Source organism: Lipophrys pholis, assembly GCF_963383615.2.
Source record: "Lipophrys pholis genome assembly, chromosome: 12".
In the NCBI taxonomy this organism is placed as follows: domain Eukaryota; kingdom Metazoa; phylum Chordata; class Actinopteri; order Blenniiformes; family Blenniidae; genus Lipophrys; species Lipophrys pholis.
The window spans coordinates 1321940-1349029 of NC_137641.1; the positions used below are offsets into that span (position 1 = coordinate 1321940).

A 27090-nucleotide genomic window follows, 5' to 3' on the forward strand; every position below is an offset into this window, starting at 1 on the left:
GCAAATAATAATGGAAACAGTTTAAATCAAATAAATGATCTCAACCCAAAAGAAAAGTGAGTCATAAAACCTGGAGTTGGACATCAGAAGATTTAGAGGATTTACCTCTTCCAGCTGACTGAGACTGGAACAGCTGAGAGACTGGAACAGCTGAGAGACTGGAACAACTGACTTAGACTGGAACAACTGAGAGACTGGAACAGCTGAGAGACTGGAACAGCTGAGAGACTGGAACAACTGAGAGACTGGAACAACTGAGAGACTGGAACAGCTGAGAGACTGGAACAACTGAGAGACTGGAACAGCTGACTGAGACTGGAACAACTGAGAGACTGGAACAGCTGACTGAGACTGGAACAGCTGAGAGACTGGAACAACTGAGAGACTGGAACAACTGAGAGACTGGAACAGCTGACTGAGACTGGAACAGCTGAGAGACTGGAACAACTGACTGAGACTGGAACAGCTGAGAGACTGGAACAGCTGAGAGACTGGAACAACTGAGAGACTGGAACAACTGAGAGACTGGAACAGCTGAGAGACTGGAACAACTGAGAGACTGGAACAGCTGACTGAGACTGGAACAGCTGAGAGACTGGAACAACTGAGAGACTGGAACAGCTGACTGAGACTGGAACAGCTGAGAGACTGGAACAACTGACTGAGACTGGAACAGCTGAGAGACTGGAACAGCTGAGAGACTGGAACAACTGACTGAGACTGGAACAGCTGACTGAGACTGGAACAACTGAGAGACTGGAACAGCTGAGAGACTGGAACAACTGACTGAGACTGGAACAGCTGAGAGACTGGAACAACTGAGAGACTGGAACAGCTGAGAGACTGGAACAGCTGACTGAGACTGGAACAACTGAGAGACCGGAACAGCTGAGAGACTGGAACAACTGACTGAGACTGGAACAGCTGAGAGACTGGAACAACTGACTGAGACTGGAACAGCTGAGAGACTGGAACAGCTGACTGAGACTGGAACAACTGAGAGACTGGAACAGCTGAGAGACTGGAACAGCTGACTGAGACTGGAACAACTCAGAGACCGGAACAGCTGAGAGACTGGAACAACTGACTGAGACTAAAGTCCCATCAGATCAGCTTTATATAGTTTTCCTCCTGTGATCCCAGTGTGAAGGAGGGACTGACATCTACCTGAGTCTGAGCAGAGAGGGGGCAAGGAATGGAGGGATGATGATGGATGAATGATGGATGGATGTATAATTGGATGGATGATCAAGGGATGATAGATGGATAATGGAGCGCTGATGGATGGATGAATGATTTGTGGATGAATAATTGGATGGATGGAAGATGGATGGATGACTGATGATGGAAGGATGAATGATGGATGATGGGTGGAAGATGGATTGATAGATGGATGGATATTGGATGGATGAATGGATAATGGATGGATGAATGACAGATAGATGATGGAGGGATGATCGATGGATGAATGATGGATGGATAGATAAGGGATTAATGAATGAATGGATGGATGATGGGTGGAAGATGGATTGATGGATGGATGGATGGATGATGATAGAAGAATGGATGGCTGATAGAAGAATGGATGGGTGATGGATGGATGGATGGATGGATGGATGGATGGATGGATGGATGGATGGATGGATGGATGGATGGATGGATAGATGGATGAATGACAGATAGATGATGGAGGGATGATTGATGGATGATGGATGGATCGATGATGATGAATGGATTGCTGATAATGGGTGATGGATGAATTAATGATGGATGGATGATGGATAGATGAATGAATAGATGGAAGGATGATGGATGGGTGGATGGATGGATGAATGACAGATAGATGATGGAGGGATAGTCGATGGATGGACGGATGGATGGATGGATGAGGGATGGATGGATGGATGGATGGATGGATGGATGGATGGATGGATGGATGGATGGATGGATGGATGGATGGATGGAAGGATGATGGAGGGATGATTGATGGATGGATGGATGAGGGATGGATGGATGGATGGATGGATGGATGGATGGATGGATGGATGGATGGATGGATGAATGACAGATAGATGATGGAGGGATGATTGATGGATGGATGGATGAGGGATGGATGGATGGATGGATGGATGGATGAGGGATGAATTCAACACTGCTTGACGGAGTGTTTAGCCTCGGCTGCCATCTTTCCAACCGTGTCATGTGACTCTAACATTGTAATTTTTGATAAACAAGGACTTTTATTTTGAAGGAGTTTGGGGCTGTTATTTGGAAAGTCAGGACAGGCAGGTGAAGTGGTCACAGTGTGATGGACATGGTATTGCGTATTGGCGGAGGGATTTGGCGTTCGGAGTTTTGGCGGCTAATAAAAACGAAACCGCCCGACTCGTCAAAACGTTAGACTGAAGTTTTGAGCAGGAGAGTCTCCTGTCATTTAGTCGTGTTTTGGAGCCGATACGATATTCGCCCTCAGAGGGGATAGCGTTTGAGTGAGGTCCTATTTTGGGTGAAAATCTTGCGTGAAAGGCAAATTAGGGACTTCCTGTTGGAGTTCGGTCAGGAGTATCGGCTCGTCATTTTAAAGTCATTTTGAGATGAACAATTGAGTTTTGGTTTGATCTCTCCATTACATCCCTGCGGGCCATGGTGGCCGTTTGAGTGTTTCTGGTGGCACTGGAGAGCTCATTCTGCCACTCTGGGGGTCACATTTTTACATATTCTTTAATTTCTTAACTTTTTATGCCAAATTGAGTTTTTGAGTCTTGGGTCTAATCACACGGCAGGATAATAATATTAAAGAAGAATCATTCCAAAATCAATAGGGTCCTTGCCCTAATAATGAACAAACTTCAGGTGACACTAGTGACACATAGTAAATATGATACAGAGAGCGCCCCCTTGTGTCCAAAATGCAAAACCAGTATGGGAACATTAAGTCATTTTACGTGGTTTCTGCCGTCAGATTCACTATTTTTGGTAATGTGTCCAACGAGAGATTACTCAAGTACTGGATATCAATATTCCTTTTGACCCTTGTCACTATGTTTTAAGACAGAAAACAAGTATTCAACATAACTATGAATACATTTTGAGAATTCTACTTTCTGCAGCCCACTACGTTAGATGAAGAGCCATCAGATCTTCAGATGTGGCGTGAAAATATCATGTCAGAAAAACTTTTAGAAAAACTGTCCTTTATATCTAAAGGGTCTTCAAATTCGTTTCAAAGCCTCCCCTCGCTTTATACTTTAAAGAGGAATGGAAAAAAGTGATTTGTATTGGGCTTTCAGATGAAACAGAAAAGGAGATTATAGGAATTTGATCAATTTTATTTAATACATTGACTGAAAATAGTATTTGATTTACATTGATTCATAACATAAAGACAACACACAGTTTTTACCACCAGTGTAAGTGGAAAGGCTTGACACTTAGTGGGTCTACATTTTATTACATTGTTCTTATTATTGACTGATTAATTTATTTGTCTTTATTTTTACTTTTCTTTTTATTGTTTTTAGTTTTGTTTTGTATGTTTTCACTCTGTGGTGTTGTATTATAAAATAATAAAAAAATGATTGATCCAAAAAAAAAGAAACACACACACACACACACACACACACACACACACACACACACACACACACACACACACACACACACACACACACACACACACACACACACACACACACACACACACACACACACACACACAGAAAGAGAGGAACAAGATGGCGGAGCTCCCGTAACAAAACGTCTAGTCTCGGCTGGCGGATCAAACTTCTCCGGGACTTTGCTGGATGTTTGTCCGCTGCTGGAGGAAACCTGCGCGGCCTGCAGAGGCTGTGATGCTCCGTCCTCCGGCTGCTGCGTCTCTCCGTGATGTTTGAGAGCTGGAAGCTCCGCTCGGGACGGACCTAGTGGAGCTGGAGGTGAGCTAACTGCTAACTGGTGGCTCCGAACTGGTCGCTGCTAACTGGTGTCTGGTCACTGTTATCTTGTAACTGGTATCTGGTAACCGATAACTGCTGTCTGGTAACTGGTAGCTCCTACCTGGTTGTTCCTAACTGGTAGCTGTAACTGCTATCTGGTAACTGCTAAGTGCTAACTGCTATCTGGTAACTGCTATCTAGTAACTGTCATCTAGTAACTGCTAAGTGCTAACTGCTATTTGGTAACTGCTATCTAGTAACTGTCATCTAGTAAGTGCTAACTGCTATCTAGTAACTGTCATCTGGTAACTGCTAAGTGCTAACTGCTATCTGGTAACTGTCATCTGGTAACTGCTAAGTGCTATCTGGTAACTGCTATCTAGTAACTGCCATCTGGTAACTGGTAACTGCTATCTAGTAACTGCTATCTAGTAACTGCTAAGTGCTAACTGCCATCTGGTAACTGGTAACTGCTATGTAGTAACTGCTATCTAGTAACTGCTAAGTGCTAACTGCTATCTGGTGACTGGTAACTGCTATCTAGTAACTGCTATCTAGTAACTGCCATCTGGTAACTGGTAACTGCTATCTAGTAACTGCTATCTAGTAACTGCTAAGTGCTAACTGCTATCTGGTAACTGGTAACTGCTATCTAGTAACTGCTATCTAGTAACTGCTAAGTGCTAACTGCTATCTGGTAACTGCTATCTAGTAACTGCCATCTAGTAACTGGTAACTGCTATCTAGTAAGTGTCATCTGGTAACTGCTATCTAGTAACTGCTAACTGCTATCTGGTAACTGCTATCTAGTAACTGCCATCTGGTAACTGCTATCTAGTAACTGCTAAGTGCTATCTGGTAGCTGCTATCTAGTAACTGTCATCTGGTAACTGCTATCTAGTAACTGCTATCTAGTAACTGCTAAGTGCTAACTGCTATCTGGTAACTGCTATCTAGTAACTGCCATCTGGTAACTGCTATCTAGTAACTGCTAAGTGCTAACTGCTATCTGGTAACTGCTATCTAGTAACTGCCATCTGGTAACTGGTAACTGCTATCTAGTAACTGCTAAGTGCTAAGTGCTATCTAGTAACTGCTATCTAGTAACTGCTACGTGCTAACTGCTATCTAGTAAGTGCTATCTGGTAAGTGCTAACTGCCATCTGGTAACTGGTAGCTGCTAACTGCTAAGTGCTATCTAGTAACTGCCATCTGGTAACTGCTATCTGGCAACTGCTATCTAGTAAGTGCTATCTGGTAACTGCTAAGTGCTAACTGCTAACTGCCATCTGGTAACTGGTAGCTGCTAACTGCTAAGTGCTATCTGGCAACAGCTTTCTGGTAATTGGTAGCTGCTAACTGCTATGTCCTATCTGGTAACTGGTAACTGCTTTCTGTAAACTGGTAGCTGCTAACTGCTATGTGTTGTTTGGTTACTGGTAGCTGCAAAGTGCTATCTGGTAGCTGCTAACTGCTATCTGGTAACTGATGTGAGTTATCATTTACGAGATAACAGGTTACTACTAACTGCTAACTAGTAGCTGCTAACTGCTTACTACTCATTGGTAACTATAACTGATAGCTGTAACTACTACCTGGTAGCTGCTAACTGCTAACTGAAAGCGGCTAACTGCTAATTATTAACTGGTAGCTTCTACTAACTGGTAGCTGCTAACTGAGAGCTGCTAATTGCTAACTGATAGCGGGTAACCAGTGGATGCTAACTACTAACTGATGGCTTCTAACTGCTAATTAATGGCTGCTAACTGGTAGCTGCTAACTGATTGCTGCTTAAGGCTAACTGATAGCTGACTGATAGGGGACAGATACTTCTTACTGCTCCTGGTACCGCTGCTGGTACTGTTACTGTTACAGCTACTGTTACTAGTACTGGTACTGTTACTGCTGCCTGTGTCAGCCTGCTGCCTGGCTGCTGATTGGCTGCTGCCTGTGTCAGCCTGCTGCCTGGCTGCTGATTGGCTGCTGCCTGTGTCAGCCTGCTGCCTGGCTGCTGATTGGCTGCTGGCCGATCAGCTGACTAGGTTCTGTCAGACACAGACAGAGGCTGATGGAGGCAACAGCGATGGGGTGAGCTGCCATTTTCTCTTTCTCCATCCTCGTCCCTCCATCCATCCTCCAACCGACTCACCCGGCGAGCAGCTGGGAGCGGAGGAGGATGGGGGGAGCAGGGGCAATAGAACGAGGGCCCGGGCAATTATTTCTATTGTCTGTGGCTATGAGGGCTTTTTGTTGGGATTCACCTCATTGTGCAGAGGAAGGGGGGAGGTGAAGGATGACAGGCTGAAGAAGAGAGGGGAGGATCGGGGGAGGTGAACGATGACAGGGTGAAGAGGGGGGGGGGGGGGGGGGGGTGGAGGATGACAGGGTGAAGAAGAGGGGGGGGGGGGTGGAGGATGACAGGGTGAAGAAGAGAGGGGAGGATGGGGAGGAGGTGCAGTAAGTGGGAGGGAGACGACATGGCGGCGGCGGTGGAGGAGGGGGAGGGGCTGTTTTATTGATCATTAACACTGATGTGACGTCATCAGTGTGATGTCACCAACCACAGCCCAAGCCTTACAGTACTTCATAGCACTGCAGTATTGTAGTATCCGTACACAGCACTGTACTGCAGTACAACCTGCACTGTGCTGCAGTACAGTGCAGGTTGTACTGCAGGCGGGGCTACTCTATCTTGACAGCAGTGCATGTAGTGGGAGTAACACTCCTGGTTCTTGCAGTGACAGTACTTGTACTTGTACACTAGGCGGGGCGGGGCTCCTCCATCATGGCAGCGGCCTCCTACGACCAACTGCTGAGACAGGTGGAGGTGTTAAAGATGGAGAACTCCAACCTGAGACAAGAGCTGCAGGACAACTCCAACCACTTGACCAAGCTGGAGACCCAGGCGTCCAACATGAAGGTGAAGCTACAGTCTCTCTCTCTCTCTCTCTCTCTCTCTCTCTCTCTCTCTCTCTCTCTCTCTCTCTCTGTCTCTGTCTCTGTCTCTGTCTCTCTCTCAGAACAGACCTGTGCTATTTGAACCAATCATGTGCTCCATAGCCTGCAGAATGTGTGTGTGTGTGTGTTCACAGTAGTGTTCCTTGTTTCCTGAACGTTGTGAGACATCCTGTTTCCTGTCCTGCGTCTGGTTGTGTGTGTGTTGGTTTCCATCATGTCCCTGTATGAACGCTGTAGATTTATCGTGGTGAGTTAAAACCTGGTTTAGTTTCAACAACTGCTCTGTCAACACACATTTTATTCATCTTCCCCCGGTGGTCATGTGACGGTGTTCCAGCGTCTTCTTGGTTATGTGACGGTGTTCCGTTGCCACGGATGGCTAGGTGACGGTGTTACAGTGTCTCTTTGGTCAGGTGATGGTGTTACAGTGTCTCTTTGGTCATGTGAGGGTGTTACAGTGTCTCTGGTCAGGTGATGGTGTTACAGCATCTCTTTGGTCAGGTGATGGTGTTACAGTGTCTCTTTGGTCAGGTGACGGTGTTGCAGCATCTCTTTGGTCAGGTGACGGTGTTACAGCGTCTCTGGTCAGGTGACGGTGTTACAGCGTCTTCTTGGTTATGTGACGGTGTTCCGTTGCCACGGATGGCTAGGTGACGGTGTTACAGCATCTCTTTGGTCAGGTGATGGTGTTACAGCGTCTCTGGTCAGGTGACGGTGTTACAGCGTCTCTTTGGTCAGGTGACAGTGTTTTGTTGCCCTCTAGTGAGGTGACGGTAGAGGTGGGCGATATGGCAAAAATATCATATCATGATTTCTGAACAGTGCAACACAAACATTTCTCTGTGTAAAACAATTAAACCAAAATAAAAGACAACGTAGGCCAAAGAACCTTTCTGAACAGATTGAATTGAATATAATATGTGCAATTTTACAAACTTGTGCAAATTAGATAAACATAAAGGTCGATAAAGTGACTCTTGCAACATAAATCCAAGCTGGAGACCCAGGCGTCCAACATGAAGGTGAAGCTCCAGGCCTGGTCGGTCTCGCTCTCTCTCTCTCTCTCTCTCGCTCTCTCTCTCTCTCTCTCTCTCTCAGAATAGACCTGTGCTATTTGAACCAATCATGTGCTCCATAGCCTGCAGAATGAGCTTCTTTGTGTGTGTGTTCCTTCTTTCCTGAACGTTGTGAGACATCCTGTTTCCTGTGTGTGTGTGTGTGTGTGTGTGTGTGTGTGTGTGTGTGTGTGTGTGTGTGTGTGTGTGTGTGTGTGTGTGTGTGTGTGTGTGTGTGTGTGTGTGTGTGTGTGTGTGTGTGTGTGTGTGTGTGTGTGTGTGTGTGTGTGTGTGTTTCCATCATGTCCCTGTATGAACGCTGTAGATTTATCGTGGTGAGTTAAAACTTGGTTTATTATTTTAAACGTCTTCTCTGTCACACATTTTATACCTCTGCCTTCATCATGTGACGGTGTTACAGCGTCTTCTTGGTTATGTGACGGTGTTGCTGTATCTCTTTGGTCAGGTGACAGTGTTACGTTGCCCCCGATGACCAGGTGACCGTGTTACACCGTCTCTTTGGTCATGTGATGGTGTGACAGCATCTCTGTGGTCAGATGATGGTTTTGCGTTGCCCCTGGCTGTCAGCTGATGGTGTTATGTTGCCCGCTGTGGTGGTCATATGATGGCGTTACAGCATCTCTATGGCTCGGTGACGATGTTACGTTGCCCCCGGTGGTGAGGTGATGGTAGAGCTGGGCGATATGGCAAAAATATCATCACAATTTCTTTGTGATAAAATTATGATTTTATCACGATTCTTGTTTACATTGATTTTTGAGTTTCTGAACAACACAAACATTTCTCTGTGTAAAACAATGCAAATACAATACAATACAAAAAAATATCAAACAATTCAAATAGTACTTAAGACTTATCTCAAATGGGAAAAATATAAATATCAACTGGTATAGTTCTCCACCTTTCCTAAGGCAATTCTGCAAAATATTATTTACAGGATTTAAGTACCAAAACACTAAATAGCTTCTAGAAAAGAGTCAACTAAAAGGCCAAATTAAGTAACTGAGGATATTTCATTTCATTACACTTTTTATTTTGAACATGCTCAAATTGAAGCATGAAAATCAACAGTGCTCATCAATAAACCACAGATATTTAACCAATCAAACAGTGACTTGATAACAGTAAAATCGAATACAGTAGAACCTGTGAGGAGAGGACCTGGTCAGAGCTGCACCCTGTGCTGGACACGTCACTGTGCACCGACACGTATTTAACTGTTAACACACCTTAATGAGCAACAACCTTCCTGATGAGGACAACCAACAGGTTTTCCTGGTAAATTTCAAGTAGAGTGACTCTAAAACGGCCAAAATACCTGGTCTGGACCAGATTATTGGAATATCGGAGATTAGTTTTGAGATCTGAATAATGGCCGCTTCCCCGCAGCACGGTGCTGCTCTGCTTTCTGCATTGCGTGTCTGCAGACTGTGCCGGGCAGCAGGTGATGCATGATTGCCTCCATACTCCACTCTGGGTTCACTTCCTTAACGTTCCATAATGTAACATAACGATCCTGAAACTATCTCCACTTCTGTAGCCCGGCGTTCTCCACCTTTCCTCAAGTACTTTATGTTTCACTTCAAGAGTTCTGAGCCTCTGCACACATGAAGATTTCACTTTCACATAACCGCAGAGAACATAAGGCCCGCGGGCCAAAACCGGCCGCAAGAGGCTCCAGTCTGGTCCCACCAAGGGTTATAAAGGATTTATACAAGTTTAGTTTTTTTACATTTCATTGTATTTTGCACCAGAATGTTTCATTAAAATTGACTTTATGTAGCGATTGTAGTCAGTTTCAGGACTGTTTGATCTTATGGAAATACAGACAATTCCATTACATCTACTGTGACCACAACAAAGAAAAACTTTGAAGTGTAAATTTAAAGGTTATTATAGTGATATTTTACCAGTCTGGTCCACTCAGGATGAAACTGGACTGTATGTGGTCCCTGAAGTAATTTAAATCTTATTTAATAATTATTTTCTATATATCTTGTATACATATGTACATATCTATTTATATTGTAAACATCTTTGTATTGGTTCAGTTATGTGCTTTTAAATAACCATAACATGTTTGGTTCCTTCAGTATCAACTGGTCCTACAATTTGTCCTCATGACCCGTCCGTCCAAAGAGAGGACACATGTCTTCAGGGGACACTTTCCTGAGGATTTTAGGGTGTCCCTACATCCTAGGTTTTACTGTATTGTCCAAAAAGGAGAGGGAACAAGTACAAATGATTAAATCCCACCCTTCTCCATAAACAAATAATATATGTTGGCGCTATTATGTTTGAGTTTATTTAAACCGGGGACAACACATATTAATGAACATATACATGAAAATAGGCAAGATTATAGCCAACGGCTGATTTCCATCTTTCGTCCCCTCAGCAGGTTGATGTCAACAACATAAGATGATAAAATCAATAAAACAATAGTAACAACAAATAGAACAGTTTGCCTTCATGGCCAGTTTGAGCAGGAGGAGAGTAAAACGTGTGCTTGAAAACACACCCACCCATCCCTCCACCCATCCCTCCATCTTCTTCCGCTTATCGGTTTCCGGGTGGTGGTGGTGTCAGTCTGAGCACCGTCACCCAGATCACATTGCACCATTAAGAACCTTCCTGCAGGTGGAGAGCCCACAGGAAGGTGGCGCCCCAGTGTGGGACATGAACCCTCTACCCTGAGACTGCTCTACCAGCTGAGCCGGCCGGAGGTGCTTGAAAACACAATAGGACAAAACAAAGTTGAAGCCAAAACAGTCCAGTGGATCATGAAACATACAAGCCAAGAATCAGGGGACCAAACGTAGTTCACTAGTGTTAAATGGTAACATTAGATATCAAAGAGCTGATTAAAGTGCAGAGTGTTAAAGTGTTAAATGCGTAATTATATTGCAGATTGCACAGTAAATATAAAGTGCTATTTTAAGTGCACAATACTCATTACATATTACATTAATTGAATACCAGCAATGGCAATTATGATACTGGGAGTACCCATTTTTAAGAACTATAAAGTGGGTCTTGCCTTGCATGTAGCCCTAATACCTGAAAGGTAAATAAAGATAATTAATGAGGAAGAGGGAGTAGTAGTAATGACAATAAAACAGTGGTGTTCATGTATGTACTCGGTAGAAATTGCAGATGGTACCCCAACATTAAACAAATAATTCCAGTGTAGGCACGGTTGTGACGACAGTGTTGTTCTGCTGGTAAATGTTTGGGGAAAGAGGTCGGAGTTGGGAGTAGGGTTGTTCGGTATACCGGTACTGTATTAGTATCGCGGTACTGACGCCTTTAAAACGATACTATACTGGTACCGGTATCTTTTTTCTTTTGTGGCCGCGGAGCATCACTGTGTTGTAATTTGCAGCGAGGAGAGTGGTCATGCTGTTTTAATATCTGACAGTGATGGTACGTTTTTGTTTTTTTTTATCCAATACTTTCAGAGCTTGTTTAGAAACTGCTTCAATCGGCGTTAGTGTCGTCTTACAGGCCCAGCTTGTTACGCAAAAGGACAGGACATGTGGGACATGATCATAGCATCAAAATACAGTTTTGCTGACTCAAGAGTTCGATTGTTAAGGGTAATTATCTATTGAAAAGGTATGAGCATATTTTTAAATACTATTATTATGTGTCATGTATATTAAATAATGTATGATCTTGATTATGGATTTATACTATTGGAAATATAACAAATAAAGACAGACACATGTATTCTACTACAATAAACTACCCATCTAATACCCACATGTAGTAACAGTCACATGCTAGACAACTGAACTGCCATAAACCTCTGTATCTTAGGTTTTCTCTGAAAGTGCAGCGATTAAAATGATTAAACTCTAATGTCTAAAACCTCATTATGAAATATCCACCAGCTTTAGAACATTTTACCCGCTACACATCTGACACAGTTTTCCTCTCCTTCTGAAAAGCAAGGCGTTCTGACCAATGATGTCTGAACCTTGTCTGTTCACTACAATCACGGGCAAATCTCTTGTTGTTTTTTCACCCCCAAAAAAAGCCAAACTATTTCCACACGAACTAGGTGGAGTTTCTTTTAGGGAGCAGCTCTGCGTTTCATCTTCAGCCAGGCCTCCTCGCTACACAACTAAACACACACGCTCGTAATTCACTGTGATTGGTTGGTCAGGTGCACAGGAAACCTCTGGTGCGTCAGCGTAGAAGTGCAATATATAGAATGTTCTGTATGTTGCACTTCTATGCTGCAGCGCATCCACACAGCATTAGAGCTGGAACATATAGAATGTGTTCTGCAGACAATTGTACGATCTCTCTGCTTTGTCAGATCGCCAATAAGTTCTAACCCTTCGCCATCTAATATTGCCATTTCGCATATCCCTAGGTGATGGTTTTATGCTGCCCCCGGTGGTCAGGGGACGGTGTTTTGTTGCCCCCAGTGGTCAGGTGATGGTGTTTTGTTGCCCCCGGTGGTCAGGTGACGATGTTATGTTGTCCCAGGTGGTCAGGTGAAGGTGTTACAGGGTGGTGTTTCCTGCAGGAGGTGCTGAAGCAGCTGCAGGGCACCATAGAAGAAGAATCTGGGGAAGCATCTGGATCTCAGCTGGAGCTCATTGAGAGACTTAAAGGTGAGACAAACCAAATGTGTCGCAAGTACTGAGTAATTTGAAGTACTGAGTACAAACTGTGTCCTCTGTAGAGATGAGTCTAGATTCGGCGGGCTACAAGGCCAGGACCCGGCCTCCTCTGCCCCCCTCGTCCTCCTCCAGCTCTGCCTCCTCTGGATGTGGAACTCCTGGAGGAGGAGGGACAGGAGCAGGAGTAGGAGTAGGAGGAGCTGGAGCTCCAGGTACCTCCTCCGCTGCTGCCTTTCTCAGGAGAGGGCTGCCATCTGCAGGCAGAGACAGCCACGACCGCTGCCTGGAGGAGCTGGAGAAGGAGAGGTACTTATATTTCTTATAACAGAGTACTTCAGGGTGATACAGATTGCTACTGGGTGTTACAGCATACTACAGGGTACTGCAGGGTGTTACTCCTCCCACAGGTCGCTCCTATTGGCTGAGCTGGAAAAGGAGGAGAAGGAGAAGGACTGGTACTACACTCAGCTGCAGAACCTGACCAAGAGGATCGATAGTCTTCCACTGACAGAGAATGTAAGTACCATCAGAACCAGAACCATCTGAACGAACGGGGCAATCGCTCAGCAGTAGAGTCGGTCGTCTATTAACCGGAGGGTTGGCGGTTCGAATCCCACTCCATAAAAAGTAATTGTCGTTGTGTCCTTGGGCAAGGAACTTTACCCACATTGCCTCGTATGAATGGGTATGAATGTTGGTGGTGGTCGGAGGGGCCGTTGGCGCAAGATGGCAGCCAGGCCTCCGTCAGCAGCCCCAGGGCAGCTGTGGCTACAACGTAGCTTAGCATCACTGGTGGGACTGGTATGAATGAATCATGGTCTCTGGACGCGCTTTGAGTCAGTGTGAAGAAAGCGCTATATAAACCCAAGCCATTATTATTATTATTATTATGAACTACCACAACCATCAGAACCAAAACCACCACAATCTGAACCACTAGAACCATGACTATCATGTGCTTACTGTCAGACGGGTTGTTGTTGGCGGCTGTGGCTCTGTTGGTAATGCAGTCGTATGCATCCCAATCTGAATGTTGCCGGTTCGATTCCTGTCTCCTTGAGCACGACACTGAAACCCAAAATGCTCCCAGTGGTTGAACTGAGTGCCTCCCATTGGTGTGTAATTGGGTGAATGTTATTAACAGTGTGTAGCACTTGCGCGGTGAAGAGGCTCTAAGTAAGTGAACTCCATTTACTGTCCGTGTTTACAGTCGAACCGGTTGTTATGTTCACAGTCGGAAGGTTTTCGTGTTTGCAGTCATAGCAGAGGCCTGTACTGGGCGAAACGCTGGAGTTTCTCTTATCCAGATAACTTCAGGATTAACTCTGGTTTTCTGTACTACGACGCTCGCTCACTTCTCACCAGGATAAATCACCATGGTAACTGACTCTGAATGTCTGACCTGCTCCGGAGCAGGATATATTCTGGATAAGATCACAGCTGATTGTAAACCTCCACCTCCTGACCAATCAGATCTCTTGGAAAATGACCCGCCCATTCTTAAATGATGGCGATTGGTGCGTAGGTTCAGCAGAGAGGAGAGGAGAGGAGAGGAGAGGGGAGGAGGGGGGAGGGGAGGGGAGGAGAATGTATTTAGAACAATCTTTTTGACATAATAAAATAAATCCTGGTCTCTGAGGCTCTGAAGGAGGTTCTGGTTCTTGACTTGTTCCAGGTCTGTTTATCTCCACGAGGGTTAATCTGGAATAATGAGTTAATAATAATGCTGACGCTGACAGAACTGCAGAACCATGAATTAATGGAAGCAGAACTTCTCCTGTCGTCACGGTGATGAATTAATATTCCAGCAGGAAACACACTCACACGGAGGAACCTCCTCCTCAGAACCTCCGCCTCAGAACCAGTGGAGGTCAAATGTAAAGTAAAAGAAGAGCAGTGAGGAAGCTCTGCCTGGAACCGTTCTGCTGGAATAAAGTGAAACTGAGTCATCACAGTGCCGTCCGTTTCTATTGTCCCATGAATTAATCTGCTCTAATCTCACCAGGTCAGCAGTAACTAGTCAGGAAGGTTCTGGTTCTGGCTGCAGCAGCAGTGTTGCTTTGAGCTGCTGGATGTGTTGGAATTCTTCATAATCTCAGAGATTAACTGCTCCTTCAGTAATCTGTAAACTGCTCTGCAGGGTTTCTCAGTGTGTGATTGGTCAGATGCTGCAAACTTAATTCAGGAGCAACTCAGAAAGTTCATCAACACAAAGAAAAGGTTTCTACCAGAGCAGGAGTATTTGAGCACCAGGGATTGATTTCGTCAGTCAGTCAGTCACCTGTCGTGCTTCCCAACTGCTCCAGAGGGGGCGCTGTATGAGAAAGTGTTTTGATCAGTGTGGGAATGAACGTCCTCGTTAACTTGTGATCACGGAAAAGAAAAGGGTGCGATAGTGGAATGGTGGAGCTGCAGTGGCTGGAGGAAGGAGATGTCTGTGAAAAGCCTGGCGTGGAGGAATACAGCCGGACACCAATATGTCGCAGGAGGATTCACTTCTCTTAAGGATCATTAACGAGCAGAGCTCCTATGTGTCAGCACACCGGTCCTGATTACAGGGGGCGTGGACAGTTGTGGCTGTCACACTGTTCATCACAAGTCAGTTGCTACAGTCGGACTGGTTGTTGACATGTGCCTGTGTATCAGTTCACTCTGCAGACCGACATGAGTCGTCGTCAGCTGGAGTTTGAGGCTCGTCAGATTCGCTCGGCGATGGAAGAACAGCTGGGATCCTGTCAGGAGATGGAGAGGAGAGCACAGGTACTGCTCCACCTAGAACACCTGCTACACTTCCTACACATGGTACACCTCCCACGCCTGGTAACTCGCTGTCTGTCTGTCTGCTCCTCCAGGCTCGTGTGTCTCGTATTCAGCAGATAGAAAAGGACATCCTCCGACTTGGAGCTCGTCTACAGGTAATCTCACCTGTCTAGCACTATGTCGCCTTCCTCTTGTTACCATGGCAACCATGCGGTCTCTGTCCCTGCAGGTGGATGGAGCTCCAGACCCAAGCGACAGTGGACTGGCTGTAGCACCGGTGAGTGTCCCTGTCTCCTCCTGTCTCTGCCTGCCTGTCCTGTGTGTTTCTGATGTTTTGTCGTCGCCAGAGCTCCAGCAGCCGATTGGACCAGGAGTCAACCAATGAGAGCGGTTACTCAGTGCCTCGGCGAATCAGCAGCCACCTGGGCACAAAGGTGGAGATGGTGTACAGTCTGTTGTCCATGCTGGGGACGCACGACAAGGACGACATGTCCCGCACGCTGCTCGCCATGTCCAGCTCACAAGACTCGTGTATCGCCATGCGTCAGTCTGGCTGCCTGCCGCTGCTCATCCAGCTGCTGCACGGCAACGACAAGGACTCGCTGCTGCTCGGTGAGTCGGGTGGCGAGTCAGGGGGAGGAGTCTGGGGACGGGTCAGGGAGGAAAGTCAGGGGGGTGAGTTGTGGACAAGGCGGCAGTCCCCCTCACCTCTTTCTGTGTGGCAGGTAACTCCCGAGGCAGTAAGGAGGCCCGGGCGCGGGCGTCTGCGGCGCTGCACAACATCGTACACAGTCAGCCCGACGACAAGAGGGGTCGACGGGAGATCAGAGTGCTCCACTTGCTGGAGCAGGTGCGTCATTACTGCGAGGCCTGCTGGAGCTGGCAGGAGAACCACGAGAGAGGCCTGGACCAAGAGGACAACCCCAGTGAGTGACATACCGCCCGACCAATCACAGAGCAGAGCCAATCACAGAGCAGTCTGTGTGCCAACAGCTGTATTGTGTGTGTGCACGTGTGTGTGCAGCGCCCTCTCCAGTAGAACATCAGATCTGTCCGGCCGTCTGCGTCCTCATGAAGCTCTCCTTTGATGAGGAGCATCGTCATGCCATGAACGAGCTGGGTGAGTGTGAAGCCCTGCCCCCCCGCGGGTCACCTGGTGACATTTGACCTGTTGACCTGGTGAAGTCACCTTTATTTCCCAAGCACTTTTAAACAGCTGCTTCTGAAGCCTAACAAACTCAAATTGAAACAAAAGTAGGTACTAAAATAATGAAGCGGCACGCAGCTTTGGTTGGGACCTCGCACTCGGCCCAATATGGCCCCGAGTCCATTTAAATATTGGATCAAATATACATTTTGAAGTTTTTAACTAACAAGGACTTTTATTTTGAAGGAATTTTGAGCTTTCATTTTGAAACCCTGCTCACACCGAGCGAAGAACGTAACATCCATTTTGAAGATTTTTATTGTCATTTTGATAAACAAGGACTTTTATTTAAAAGGAGTTGGGGGCTTTTATTTGGAAGGTCAGGACATGCAGGTTAACTGGTCAGGTTAACTTAGTTTTTTTAAAGAATCTTAAACCTCTCCAGGAGAGAAGCCTGGATGGAGTGATGTTCACTCTTACCTGCTCCAGTCAGAAGTTGGTTTACCCTTGACCTGTTCACCTGGTGACCTGTAGACCTTTGACCTGTTGTGCAGGGGGCCTCCAGGCGGTGGCCGAGCTGCTGCAGGTGGACTGCGAGATGTTCGGCCTGAGTAACGACCACTACAGCGTGACGGTGCGGCGCTACGCTGGCATGGCGCTGACCAACCTCACGTTCGGAGACGTGGCCAATAAGGTGAGAGGACAGCACAGGGTGGCACGGCTGCCTTTTCTTGACCAATCAGAACAAAGCATCACACTGCCTCCCCTCCACAGGCTACACTTTGCTCCATGAAGGGCTGCATGCGAGCCATGGTCGCCCAGCTCAAGTCTGAGAGCGAAGACCTGCAGCAGGTGAGTGGAGCTGTTACCATGGAGACGGGTTCTCCTCGGGGGTGGTTCCTTCAGAAGTTCTTCTTCAGGTTCCAGGTGTGAGCACTGTGTTCTCTCCAGGTTATCGCCAGCGTCCTGAGGAACTTGTCGTGGCGTGCAGACGTGAACAGTAAGAAGACACTGCGGGAGGTCGGCAGTGTGCGAGCGCTGATGGGCTGCGCTCTGGAGGTGCAAAAGGTAAACTAGGGGCGGGTGGGGGGGTAAATGGTGAGAGAGAGGCAAAAGTTCAACAATGGGAGGGAGTGAGACCCAGTTCAAACAGGAAGTTCTGACCAACAATTGATCAACACACACGACTAGTCGTCGACTAGTTGACTGGTCGTTGAGTAGTTGTTGACTCATTGACTAGTGAATGACTGTTGTTGCTGTGAGCAGTGTTGTGACCTGTGTTCAGGAATCGACCCTGAAGTCTGTGCTAAGCGCTCTGTGGAACCTGTCGGCCCACTGCACGGAGAACAAGGCCGACATCTGCTCGGTGGACGGAGCGCTGGCGTTCCTGGTGGGAACGCTGACTCATCGCAGCCACAGCAACACGCTCGCCATCATCGAGAGTGGCGGAGGAATCCTGCGCAACGTGTCCAGCCTCATCGCCACCAACGAGGCGCACAGGTAAACAACTAAACAACGTGTCCAGAGCCCTGGGGCCTGGACTGTGACCCACCATAAACACATCCAGGATCTCTCTGGTCCTGGGTTGACTGGTCCAGACACCTGCCATCCTGATAACCGTTACTACGAAGCAGGTTGTCAACTCGGTAGTTCAACCCAGATCCTTCAGGATCAGCATGCTCACGTGAAAGGGGTGGAGCTTGTAGCGTCTGACCAATCACAGAGGGAGAAACCCTGCAGAGCAGCGGTCTTTACCATAGAGCAGGGGTGTCAAACTCAGATCCTCGTGGGCCGCAGCCCTGCACGTTTTCAATGTCTCCCTCCCCTGAATGTCCTGATGGTTCATCATCACATTCAGCACAAAGCCAGATAACGAGCTGCTCATTGCAATCAGCTGTGTTGAAGCTGGGAGACATGCAAAACGTGCAGGGCTGCGGCCCTCGAGGCCTGGAGTTCGACACGTGTGCCATAGAGGATCAATTACAGGGTGTCCGCGGGGTCTTAAAAAGTATTAAAAGTTGATAAATCAATTGTGGGAAAATGAAGGCCCTTAAAAGTATTTAAAAAAAGTCTTCATCGCGATTCTATCAGGTATTAAATTTTATACTCTTTGACTCGGTTGCGTTCTCGGAGCCGCGCGCGTACGGGTGCGAATATTCCAGACGAGAAGAAATTTCCGCTCCAACCTGCAGAGAGTTCTGATCCATGATCCTGGTCTGCTCCATGATCCTGGTCTGCTTCATGATCCTGGTCTGATCCATGATCCTGGTCTGATCCATGATCCTGGTCTGCTCCATGATCCTGGTCTGCTTCATGATCCTGGTCTGCTCCATGATCCTGGTCTGCTCCATGATCCTGGTCTGCTTCATGATCCTGGTCTGCTTCATGATCCTGGTCTGCTCCATGATCCTGGTCTGCTCCATGATCCTGGTCTGCTTCATGATCCTGGTCTGCTTCATGATCCTGGTCTGATCCATGATCCTGGTCTACTTCATGATCCTGGTCTGCTTCATGATCCTGGTCTGATCCATGATCCTGGTCTGCTTCATGGTGCTGAAATGGTCCCCAGTGTTTCCCTGCTGCTGCTCTGCTCGCTGGCTGCAAACTGTGGACTGGATTTCCTGAAGGGAGGCGGGTCTCAATGAGACCAGGAGGAATGAGTCAGGAAATCCAGTCCACAGTTTGCAGCCAGCGAGCAGGCTAGGGAAGTAGCACTGTGCTATCCAACTTTTCCAACTGTTTGGACCTATTTTACGCTCAAAGTATCGACGTGGATGTTAGCAAAGCCGTGGTACAGCGAGGCGGTCGCTCTGCCGCCAGACGCCACAGCCAGCTCCCCGAGGAGAACGGCACTGACCACGGCATCAAAACAATGAGCAGCAGCTCCTCCAGGCTGTCAGCAGGCGATTCACACCTCCGTGAAGCTGCGTCCTACTCCACGCTAAACTCCCTGAAAATAGTCCCAATGGTTGGAGCTGCGTTAGAGCTGGAAACATTGTGTTGCTGCTGCCTTGCTCAAGAATTTCCCCAGGGATTAATAAAGTGATTCTGAGGTTCTAAAGGTAGAACTAGTTTATTATGAGATGATGACGTCACGCAGACCCCCACATTGTCCACATGGAACTAAAATACTTTGTACTGCTTCCTTTTCTGACCTGATACTAACCTCAAGTTGTCTTTAGAGAGAGTACATGTATACATTAGTACATTTCATACTTTACTGTAGAGAGGAGTTTATTACAGCCTCATATAAAATCAACAATAATGATAATAATATTAAAGTAAACAGCTCTGGTATCTGAATAGTATCAGCAGATATACAAATTTAAGTATCAGGATCAGAAGTGAAAAAAGGTGGATGGGTGCTTCCCTACTGCAGTGCAGATGAGCAAGTTCCTGAAGCTGTCCCTCCATCAGACTCCTGGAATAAGAACATTTCAATGTTCATGAATTGTACTTCAATACTTGTTTTCAAAATATTTCAGTGACAAACTGGATCCACATTTTGTCAGTTTGTGTTCTACAGTACTGCACTCTGTCATGCATCAGTTTGTGTCTCTTTATTGGTGTACTCTAGTCACTGAATACTATCAGTTAATTATGATACTACAATGTATTTAGTCTAAAACTAGTCAATAATTCTCTAGTATGCACAAGAATTTAATTCTTCCCTTTAAATCATTACTGCAGTACTTGCATATAATAGAGTTGTTTTCAACTATTCTAAGGTAATTGAAATGACTGTTAATGTGTAAATGAATTAAATATGTAAATGAACTCTGATAGGCTAAATATTTCAGTACTATGTTAGAATCTGCACGGATACTCTCATGGAAAGAAGTTAAACTGTAATAATTTATGAAATCCTGTTATGTTGGTCTGGTTACTTTTAATTGGGGTCCAGTATACCTCAAGTTTATTTAAAAAACCATTACAGAAACATCTTACAATGGATTAATTGGTGGAATTCATACTTCACCCAAGCTTATAGATTTCCATTAAACTTGGGGAAAGTAAAAAGTTGAAACTTGCCCAAAGTCCCATATGCAAGGCACTAGCCACAAGACTGCTGTTGGCAGCATCTTTCTGTGCTCCACCAGCAACACCACCACCTGCTCACACCGCTCCGACCGCGACCTCTGCTTCATCCTCTGCTGACATCAGGGGGACTCTGGGCGGCACCCCAACGCTGTGTTCAGAGGTTATCTAGTGTCTCAACACAGCAGCACCTCACCACTCACTGAACTCAAACCAAGGTGTTGCAGATAATTAGAAGTCCATGTGTCCGGATTGGGACATTGCTCAGACGTTCACCTGAGATGAGGACAGAACTGGAGACGTCATAAGATTGGGGTTAACACTGTTGACAGCATCAACAGAGCTGACCCGTTGTGTTGATGTTGGACGAGTCTGTTAATAAGTTCTTGTTTTCCGCCAGTTGGCGTTGAATAACTGTTGTTACTTGTTGTGACTGAGAGGAACGTCAGTAAACCTGCCGTTAGTTTAATTCATTCTTCTGAGTTTTATTCCTTCTCAGCTGACCTCATTTCTGTTCAGTTGTAAACTACAACTGTTAAAGATGTGTTGCTAACAACAACTGAAAGTGGCGATGAGGTCTTCATTTCTTTTGGAAGGTTTTTAAAAAAGTCTTAAAAAGGTATTGAACCTCAGGATTGCTGCATATACTCTTGAGTTAATCTGTGAGATTATGAAGAATTCCAACACATCCAGCAGCTCAAAGCAACACTGCTGCTGCAGCCAGAACCAGAACCTTCCTGACTAGTTACTGCTGACCTGGTGAGATTAGAGCAGATTAATTCATGGGACAATAGAAACGGACGGCACTGTGATGACTCAGTTTCACTTTATTCCAGCAGAACGGTTCCAGGCTGAGCTTCCTCACTGCTCTTCTTTTACTTTACATTTGACCTCCACTGGTTCTGAGGCGGAGGTTCTGAGGAGGAGGTTCCTCCGTGTGAGTGTGTTTCCTGCTGGAATATTAATTCATCACCGTGACGACAGGAGACGTTCTGCTTCCATTAATTCATGGTTCTGCAGTTCTGTCAGCATGAGCATTATTATTAACTCATTATTCCAGATTAACCCTCGTGGAGATAAACAGACCTGGAACAAGTCAAGAACCAGAACCTCCTTCAGAGCCTCAGAGACCAGGATTTATTTTATTATGTCAAAAAGATTGTTCTAAATACATTCTCCTCCCCTCCCCTCCCCTCCCCTCCCCTCCCCTCCCCTCTCCTCTCCTCTCCTCTCCTCTCCTCTCCTCTCCTCTCCTCTCCTCTCCTCTCCTCTCTGCTGAACCTACGCACCAATCACCATCATTTAAGATTGGGCGGGTCATTTTCCAAGAGATCTGATTGGTCAGGAGGTGGAGGTTTACAATCAGCTGTGATCTTATCCAGAACATATCCTGCTCCGGAGCAGGTTAGACATTCAGAGTCAGTTACCATGGTGATTTATCCTGGTGAGAAGTGAACCAGCGTCGTAGTACAGAAAACCAGAGTTAATCCCTGAAGTTACTGTCCCTGCCTTGTGTCTTGCAGGCTCATCCTCCGGGAACACTCCTGCCTGCCGACGCTGCTGCAGCACCTGAAGTCCCACAGTCTGACCATCGTGTCTAATGCGTGCGGCACACTGTGGAACTTATCGGCCCGCGATGCCCGAGACCAGGAGGCGCTGTGGGACCTAGGGGCGGTGGGCATGCTCCGAAACCTCATCCACTCTCGCCACAAGATGATCGCCATGGGCAGTGCGGCGGCGCTACGCAACCTGATGGCCAACCGACCGGCACGCTACAAAGATGCCAGCGTGGTGTCACCGGGGGCCGGCGCCCCTTCGTTGCACGCTCGTAAACAGAAGGCGCTGTTCGAGGAACTGGACGCTCAGCAGCTCTCGGAGACCTTCGACAACATCGACAACCTAAGTCCCAAGGCCACGCAACGCAAGGGGCGGGGCTGTGGCGGCTCGGTGGGCTCTGCCGCCTCACGCTCCTACTCCAACACGCCGGTGCTGTCCAGCCCCAAGAACGGAGAAGGTTCCAAGAGGGTGAGCGAGGAGGGGGCGTACACCCGGACGGCGTTCACGCCCAGTGTGCGGGCGTCCAGTGACAGCCTGAACAGTGTCACTAGTGTGGACGGCTATGGCAACCGCGGGAAGACCAAACCGTCATCCGATTCCTTCTACTCATCTGACGAGAGCGGCGCCAACAAGTGTTGCGTCTATAGGAAGTACCCGGCAGACCTCGCCCACAAGATCCGCAGCGCGAACCACATGGCGGACGACGACGGCGCCGAGCTGGACACGCCCATCAACTACAGCCTGAAGTACTCGGACGAGCAGCTGAACTCTGGCAGGCAGAGTCCCAGCCACCGTGGCGCCTTGGAGAGCGACGAGGATGGCGAGCAGGGCGCCAGGCTGAGGAGGACTGGCGGCAGCGAGCCGGTGCCAAGCACCGGCCGGATGGCGTCCATTTCTCCGCCTCGCTATGTCACGGCAGCGTCCGCTTATGGCAGTGACTCTGCAGCGGAGCAACCGATCGACTATAGCCTGAAGTATGCTGCGGACGCCGCCCGCAATCCGCTGTTCAAATCAGAAGACACGAGCACCGCCACCCTGCCGCCACCCTCGTCATCCTCCATCAACAAGCTCCGCCCCCCGCCGCCCAGCGCCGGCCGGGCACCATCCAAGAGCAACCAGGAGTCCACGCAGACGTACTGCGTGGAGGACACACCCATCTGCTTCTCCAGAGGAAGCTCACTGTCCTCGCTGTCCTCTGAGGACGAGGATGGCGGTAGTGGCGTCATCGAGAGGAAGAGGAGAAGTGGAAGCGGCAGAAACAACTACCCGACACTTCCTGTTGGTGAGAAGAGCTCACAGGAGCAGCGGCGGAAGCAGAAAGAGGCTGAGAGCCAAACCGCTGCCGCACCGTCCACACGAGGACGCCGAGGACACCACCACCACCACGCCCACCACCACCACGCGGCGTCCTCGTCGGGCGCCCGGACGCCCAAGAGTCCGCCGGACCCGCCGTACGCTCAGGAGACGCCGCTGATGTTCAGTCGCTGCACGTCGGTCAGTTCGCTGGACAGCTTCTCCACCTCCTCCATCGCCAGCTCCGTGCGCTCCAGCGAGCCGTGCAGCGGCATGCCTAGCGGCGTGATCAGCCCCAGTGACCTGCCCGACAGCCCGGGCCAGACCATGCCGCCGAGCCGCGCCAAGACACCGCCGCTGCCCGCCCACAAGCCCGTCCAGGAGGAGAAGGCGGAGAAGAAGAAGGAGGAGGAGAGTGGCGCCGACGTCCTGCTGCACTTCGCCACCGAGAGCACACCGCACGGCTTCTCCTGCGCCTCCAGTCTGAGCGCGCTCAGTCTGGACGAGCCCTACATTGCCGCGGAGATGAAGGAGGAGGAGGAAGAGGACGGGCGCACCGCACAGACAAAGGAGCAGCCCGCCAAGCCCGCCCTCAACGAGTCGGACGACGACGATGACATCGAGATCCTGGAGGCGTGCATCAACATGGCCATGCCCAAGTCGTCACGGAAACCAAAGAAACAAAGCCCGGCGCAGAAATCCAGCCAGCTTCCTGTCTACAAGCTCCTCCCCCCTCAGGGCCGCACGCCGCTGCAGCCGAGAAAGGATGTGGCTCCGCCCCCAGAGGAGGTGCCCCGGGTTTACTGTGTGGAGGGAACGCCGCTCAACTTCTCCACCGCCACGTCACTCAGCGACCTCACCATCGACTCCCCGCCCGATGATGAAACGCCCGCCGCGCCCGCAACCTCGACCCCGCCTGCCACCGCCCCGAGGAGGCGAGCCGGACTTCCTGAGGGCGAGAACGGTGATGACATCCTCGCTGAGTGCATCAGTGCCGCTATGCCCAAAGCCAAACCCAGGAAGCCAAGCAGAACGGCGACTCGCGGTGAGGAGTTGCCCCTCACCCTCCCTCCTCCTCTTCCTCCTCCAGCTCAGGCTCCACCCTCTCTCTGCTCACAGCAGCAGAAGAAGAAGCCCACATCGCCTGTGAAGCCAATGCCTCACCGGGCGCCGTACGGCGTGCCCACCCAGGCTGCCGCCAAAGCAAAGCCGGGATACGCCTTTGACTCGCCACGACACTACACGCCCATCGAGGGCACGCCGTGCTGCTTCTCCCGCAACGACTCGCTCAGTTCGCTGGACTTTGACGAAGACGACGGCGGCGACAAGGCGGATGAGGAGAAGAAGGCCAAGGACGAAGGCCGCAAGAGAAAGCAGCAGACGGCAGCCATCTTCCCACGGACCAAAGGTGGCACAAACGCAACATCGAGCGACGAGAAGCAGAAGTTCTCCATCGAGGACACGCCGGTCTGCTTCTCCAGGAACTCCTCGCTGAGCTCGCTGAGCGACATTGACCAGGAGAACAACAACAAGCAGTTCGCCCCGCCCCCTGAGGATGCCCAGGCTCCACCCCCTCCAGCTGAGGGACAGGTACGGGGGGCGTGTGTGTCTCTCTCTCTCTCTCTTTCTTTCTCTCTCTCTACTTGCCTCTCTCTCTTTAGATGTCTCTCTCTCTCTGCCCATCTTTCTCTCTATGTCTACATGTCTCTCTCTCGCTCTCTCTCTCTACTTGTTTGTCTCAACATTGTGATTGACGCCTCTGTTCTGTGCAGGTGGTTTCTAAGCCCCGCCCCCCGGCAGCGGTTGGCTACGCCCCCAAAGCGTTCCATGTGGAGGACACGCCGGTCTGCTTCTCCCGGAACTCGTCTCTGAGCTCGCTGAGCATCGACTCGGAGGACGACCTGCTGCAGGAGTGCATCAGCTCCGCCATGCCCAAGAAGAAGAAGAAGGCATCCTCCACCGCCGCCGTGCCCGCCATTGCCACCGTGCCCGCCGCTGTGCCGCTGTCTGTCCTCATAGCTGACGACAGCATTCTGGCAGAGGAGGAACCCTCAGAGGCGCCCCGAAGCCCCGCCTCCCCAGACTCTGAGTCATTTGATTGGAAGGCCATCCAGGAGGGCGCCAACTCTATCGTGAGCAGCCTGAACGCCGCTGCTGCCTCGTCGCTGTCCCGTCAGCCGTCATCCGACTCCGACTCAGTTTTGTCTTTGAAGTCGGTGGGCTCCCCCTTCCACCTCCCCACGGCTCTCCAACACCCGGAGGAGGCGGAGCCTGAGGACGCCAAGCGAGGAGCGCGCATCCTGAAGTCTGGCGAGCGCAGCACGCTGGATGCCAAGAAGAAGGACGGGGATGAGGAAGAGGAAGCGGCAAGGGCGCTGCGAGGTGGCAAGAAAGTCTACCGTAGTCTCATCACTGGCAAGCCCAGGTCAGAGCCAGCCACCAGGGGGCGGAGCAAACCCCGAGCGCCGGCCGTGGCTGACAGGGGGGGCGGGTCTTCTCGAGACTCCACCCCCTCACGCTCCACCGCAGCCAATCAGAAAGGAGGGAAGCTGTCGCAGCTGCCGCGCACCTCCTCTCCGGGAAGTGCGTCCTCGTCTTCATCCGCTTCCAAAGCCGCCAAAACGAGTGCGGCAGCGGCAAGGACTGAGTTGAGGAGTGAGTCCGCCTCCAGGGTCGGGGGTGCCACCGCCGCCAAAAAGTCAAAGGCGGAGCCTGAGAAACCGGCGCTGGTCCGCCAGTCCACCTTCATCAAAGAGGCGCCGAGCCCCACACTGAAGAGAAAGCTGGAGGAGTCCGCCGCCACGGCGACCCCCACTGTTCCCACCGTGCTTCCCTCGCCATCCAGCCCGGACACACCGCTACCGTCCGCCAGCAGAAAGCACGACGCCAGCCGCTCCCACTCCGAGAGCCCGTCACGGCTGCAGGAGACAGCCCCATCTCGCTTCAGCCGCACGGGCACCTGGAAGCGCGAAAACTCCAGCACGGGCGGCGGTGGTGCCAAGCACTCCACCTCGCTGCCTCGCGTCGGCACCTGGAAGAGGACGGGCAGCTCCTCATCCGTGTTGTCAGCATCGTCGGAGTCCAGCGAGAAGGGTCGAAGTGAGGAGGAGGGCGCCAACCGGTCCAAGGGGACGTGGAGGAAGGTCAAGGGCGGCGGCAGTGGCGGCGACTCATCCAGTGGCCGAAATCTCACTGACAAATCAGAAGATGTGTGGGTCCGTCTGGAGGACTGTCCCGTCAACAACCCACGCTCCTCCTCCGCCTGCTCTGCCCGCTCCCCCATCGCCACCAACGCTCCGCCCGTCATCCACAGCTCGGCGCCCTCCAAGATTCCCTCGTCATCCTCCTCTTCCTCCTGCAACCTCAACCTCCGCCGCAGCTGTGAGAGCCTGGACGACAAGCCCCCGCCGCCGCCGCCGCCACCACCATCACAGCAACGCACTCAGCAGCAGCGCAGCGGCGCTGTGGCCGCTCGGGTCAGCCCCTTCAACTACACGCCCAGCCCCAGGAAGAGCTCCACTGAGGTCACCACCACCACCACCGTCACAACGGCAACCACCACCACGTCATCGTCCACTACGCCGACCCGACCCTCGCTCATCCCCACCCCCATCACCAAGAAACGGGACCCCAAGAGTGGCGAGGGCGGGGGTGGGGAGCGAGGCTCGTACATCGTCACCTCAGTCTGA

The 27090-nt window shown here is 49.5% G+C and overlaps 1 protein-coding gene across 2 annotated transcripts; it reads left to right on the forward strand.

Moving 5' to 3' along the window:
• Positions 1-3765: 3765 nt before the first annotated feature.
• Positions 3766-27090, forward strand: apc (APC regulator of WNT signaling pathway; the record flags this gene model as incomplete). Of its 2 annotated transcripts, XM_080477457.1 has the most annotated exons (17): positions 3766-3935; positions 6700-6855; positions 12510-12597; positions 12669-12912; positions 13014-13122; positions 15253-15366; positions 15459-15521; positions 15596-15643; positions 15714-15978; positions 16092-16292; positions 16391-16486; positions 17068-17207; positions 17288-17365; positions 17465-17581; positions 17799-18013; positions 22075-24991; positions 25174-27090. In XM_080477457.1, the coding sequence occupies exons 2-17, from the start codon at positions 6721-6723 to the stop codon at positions 27088-27090; spliced, it is 6747 nt and encodes a 2248-aa protein (XP_080333583.1). In that variant the 5' UTR covers positions 3766-3935; positions 6700-6720. The 2 variants fall into 2 exon arrangements, with proteins under 2 accessions (XP_080333583.1, XP_080333584.1); XM_080477458.1 differs by lacking the exons at positions 3766-3935; positions 6700-6855; positions 12510-12597; ... (2 more) ...; positions 15253-15366; positions 15459-15521 and having other exon boundaries at positions 15615-15643; positions 15722-15978.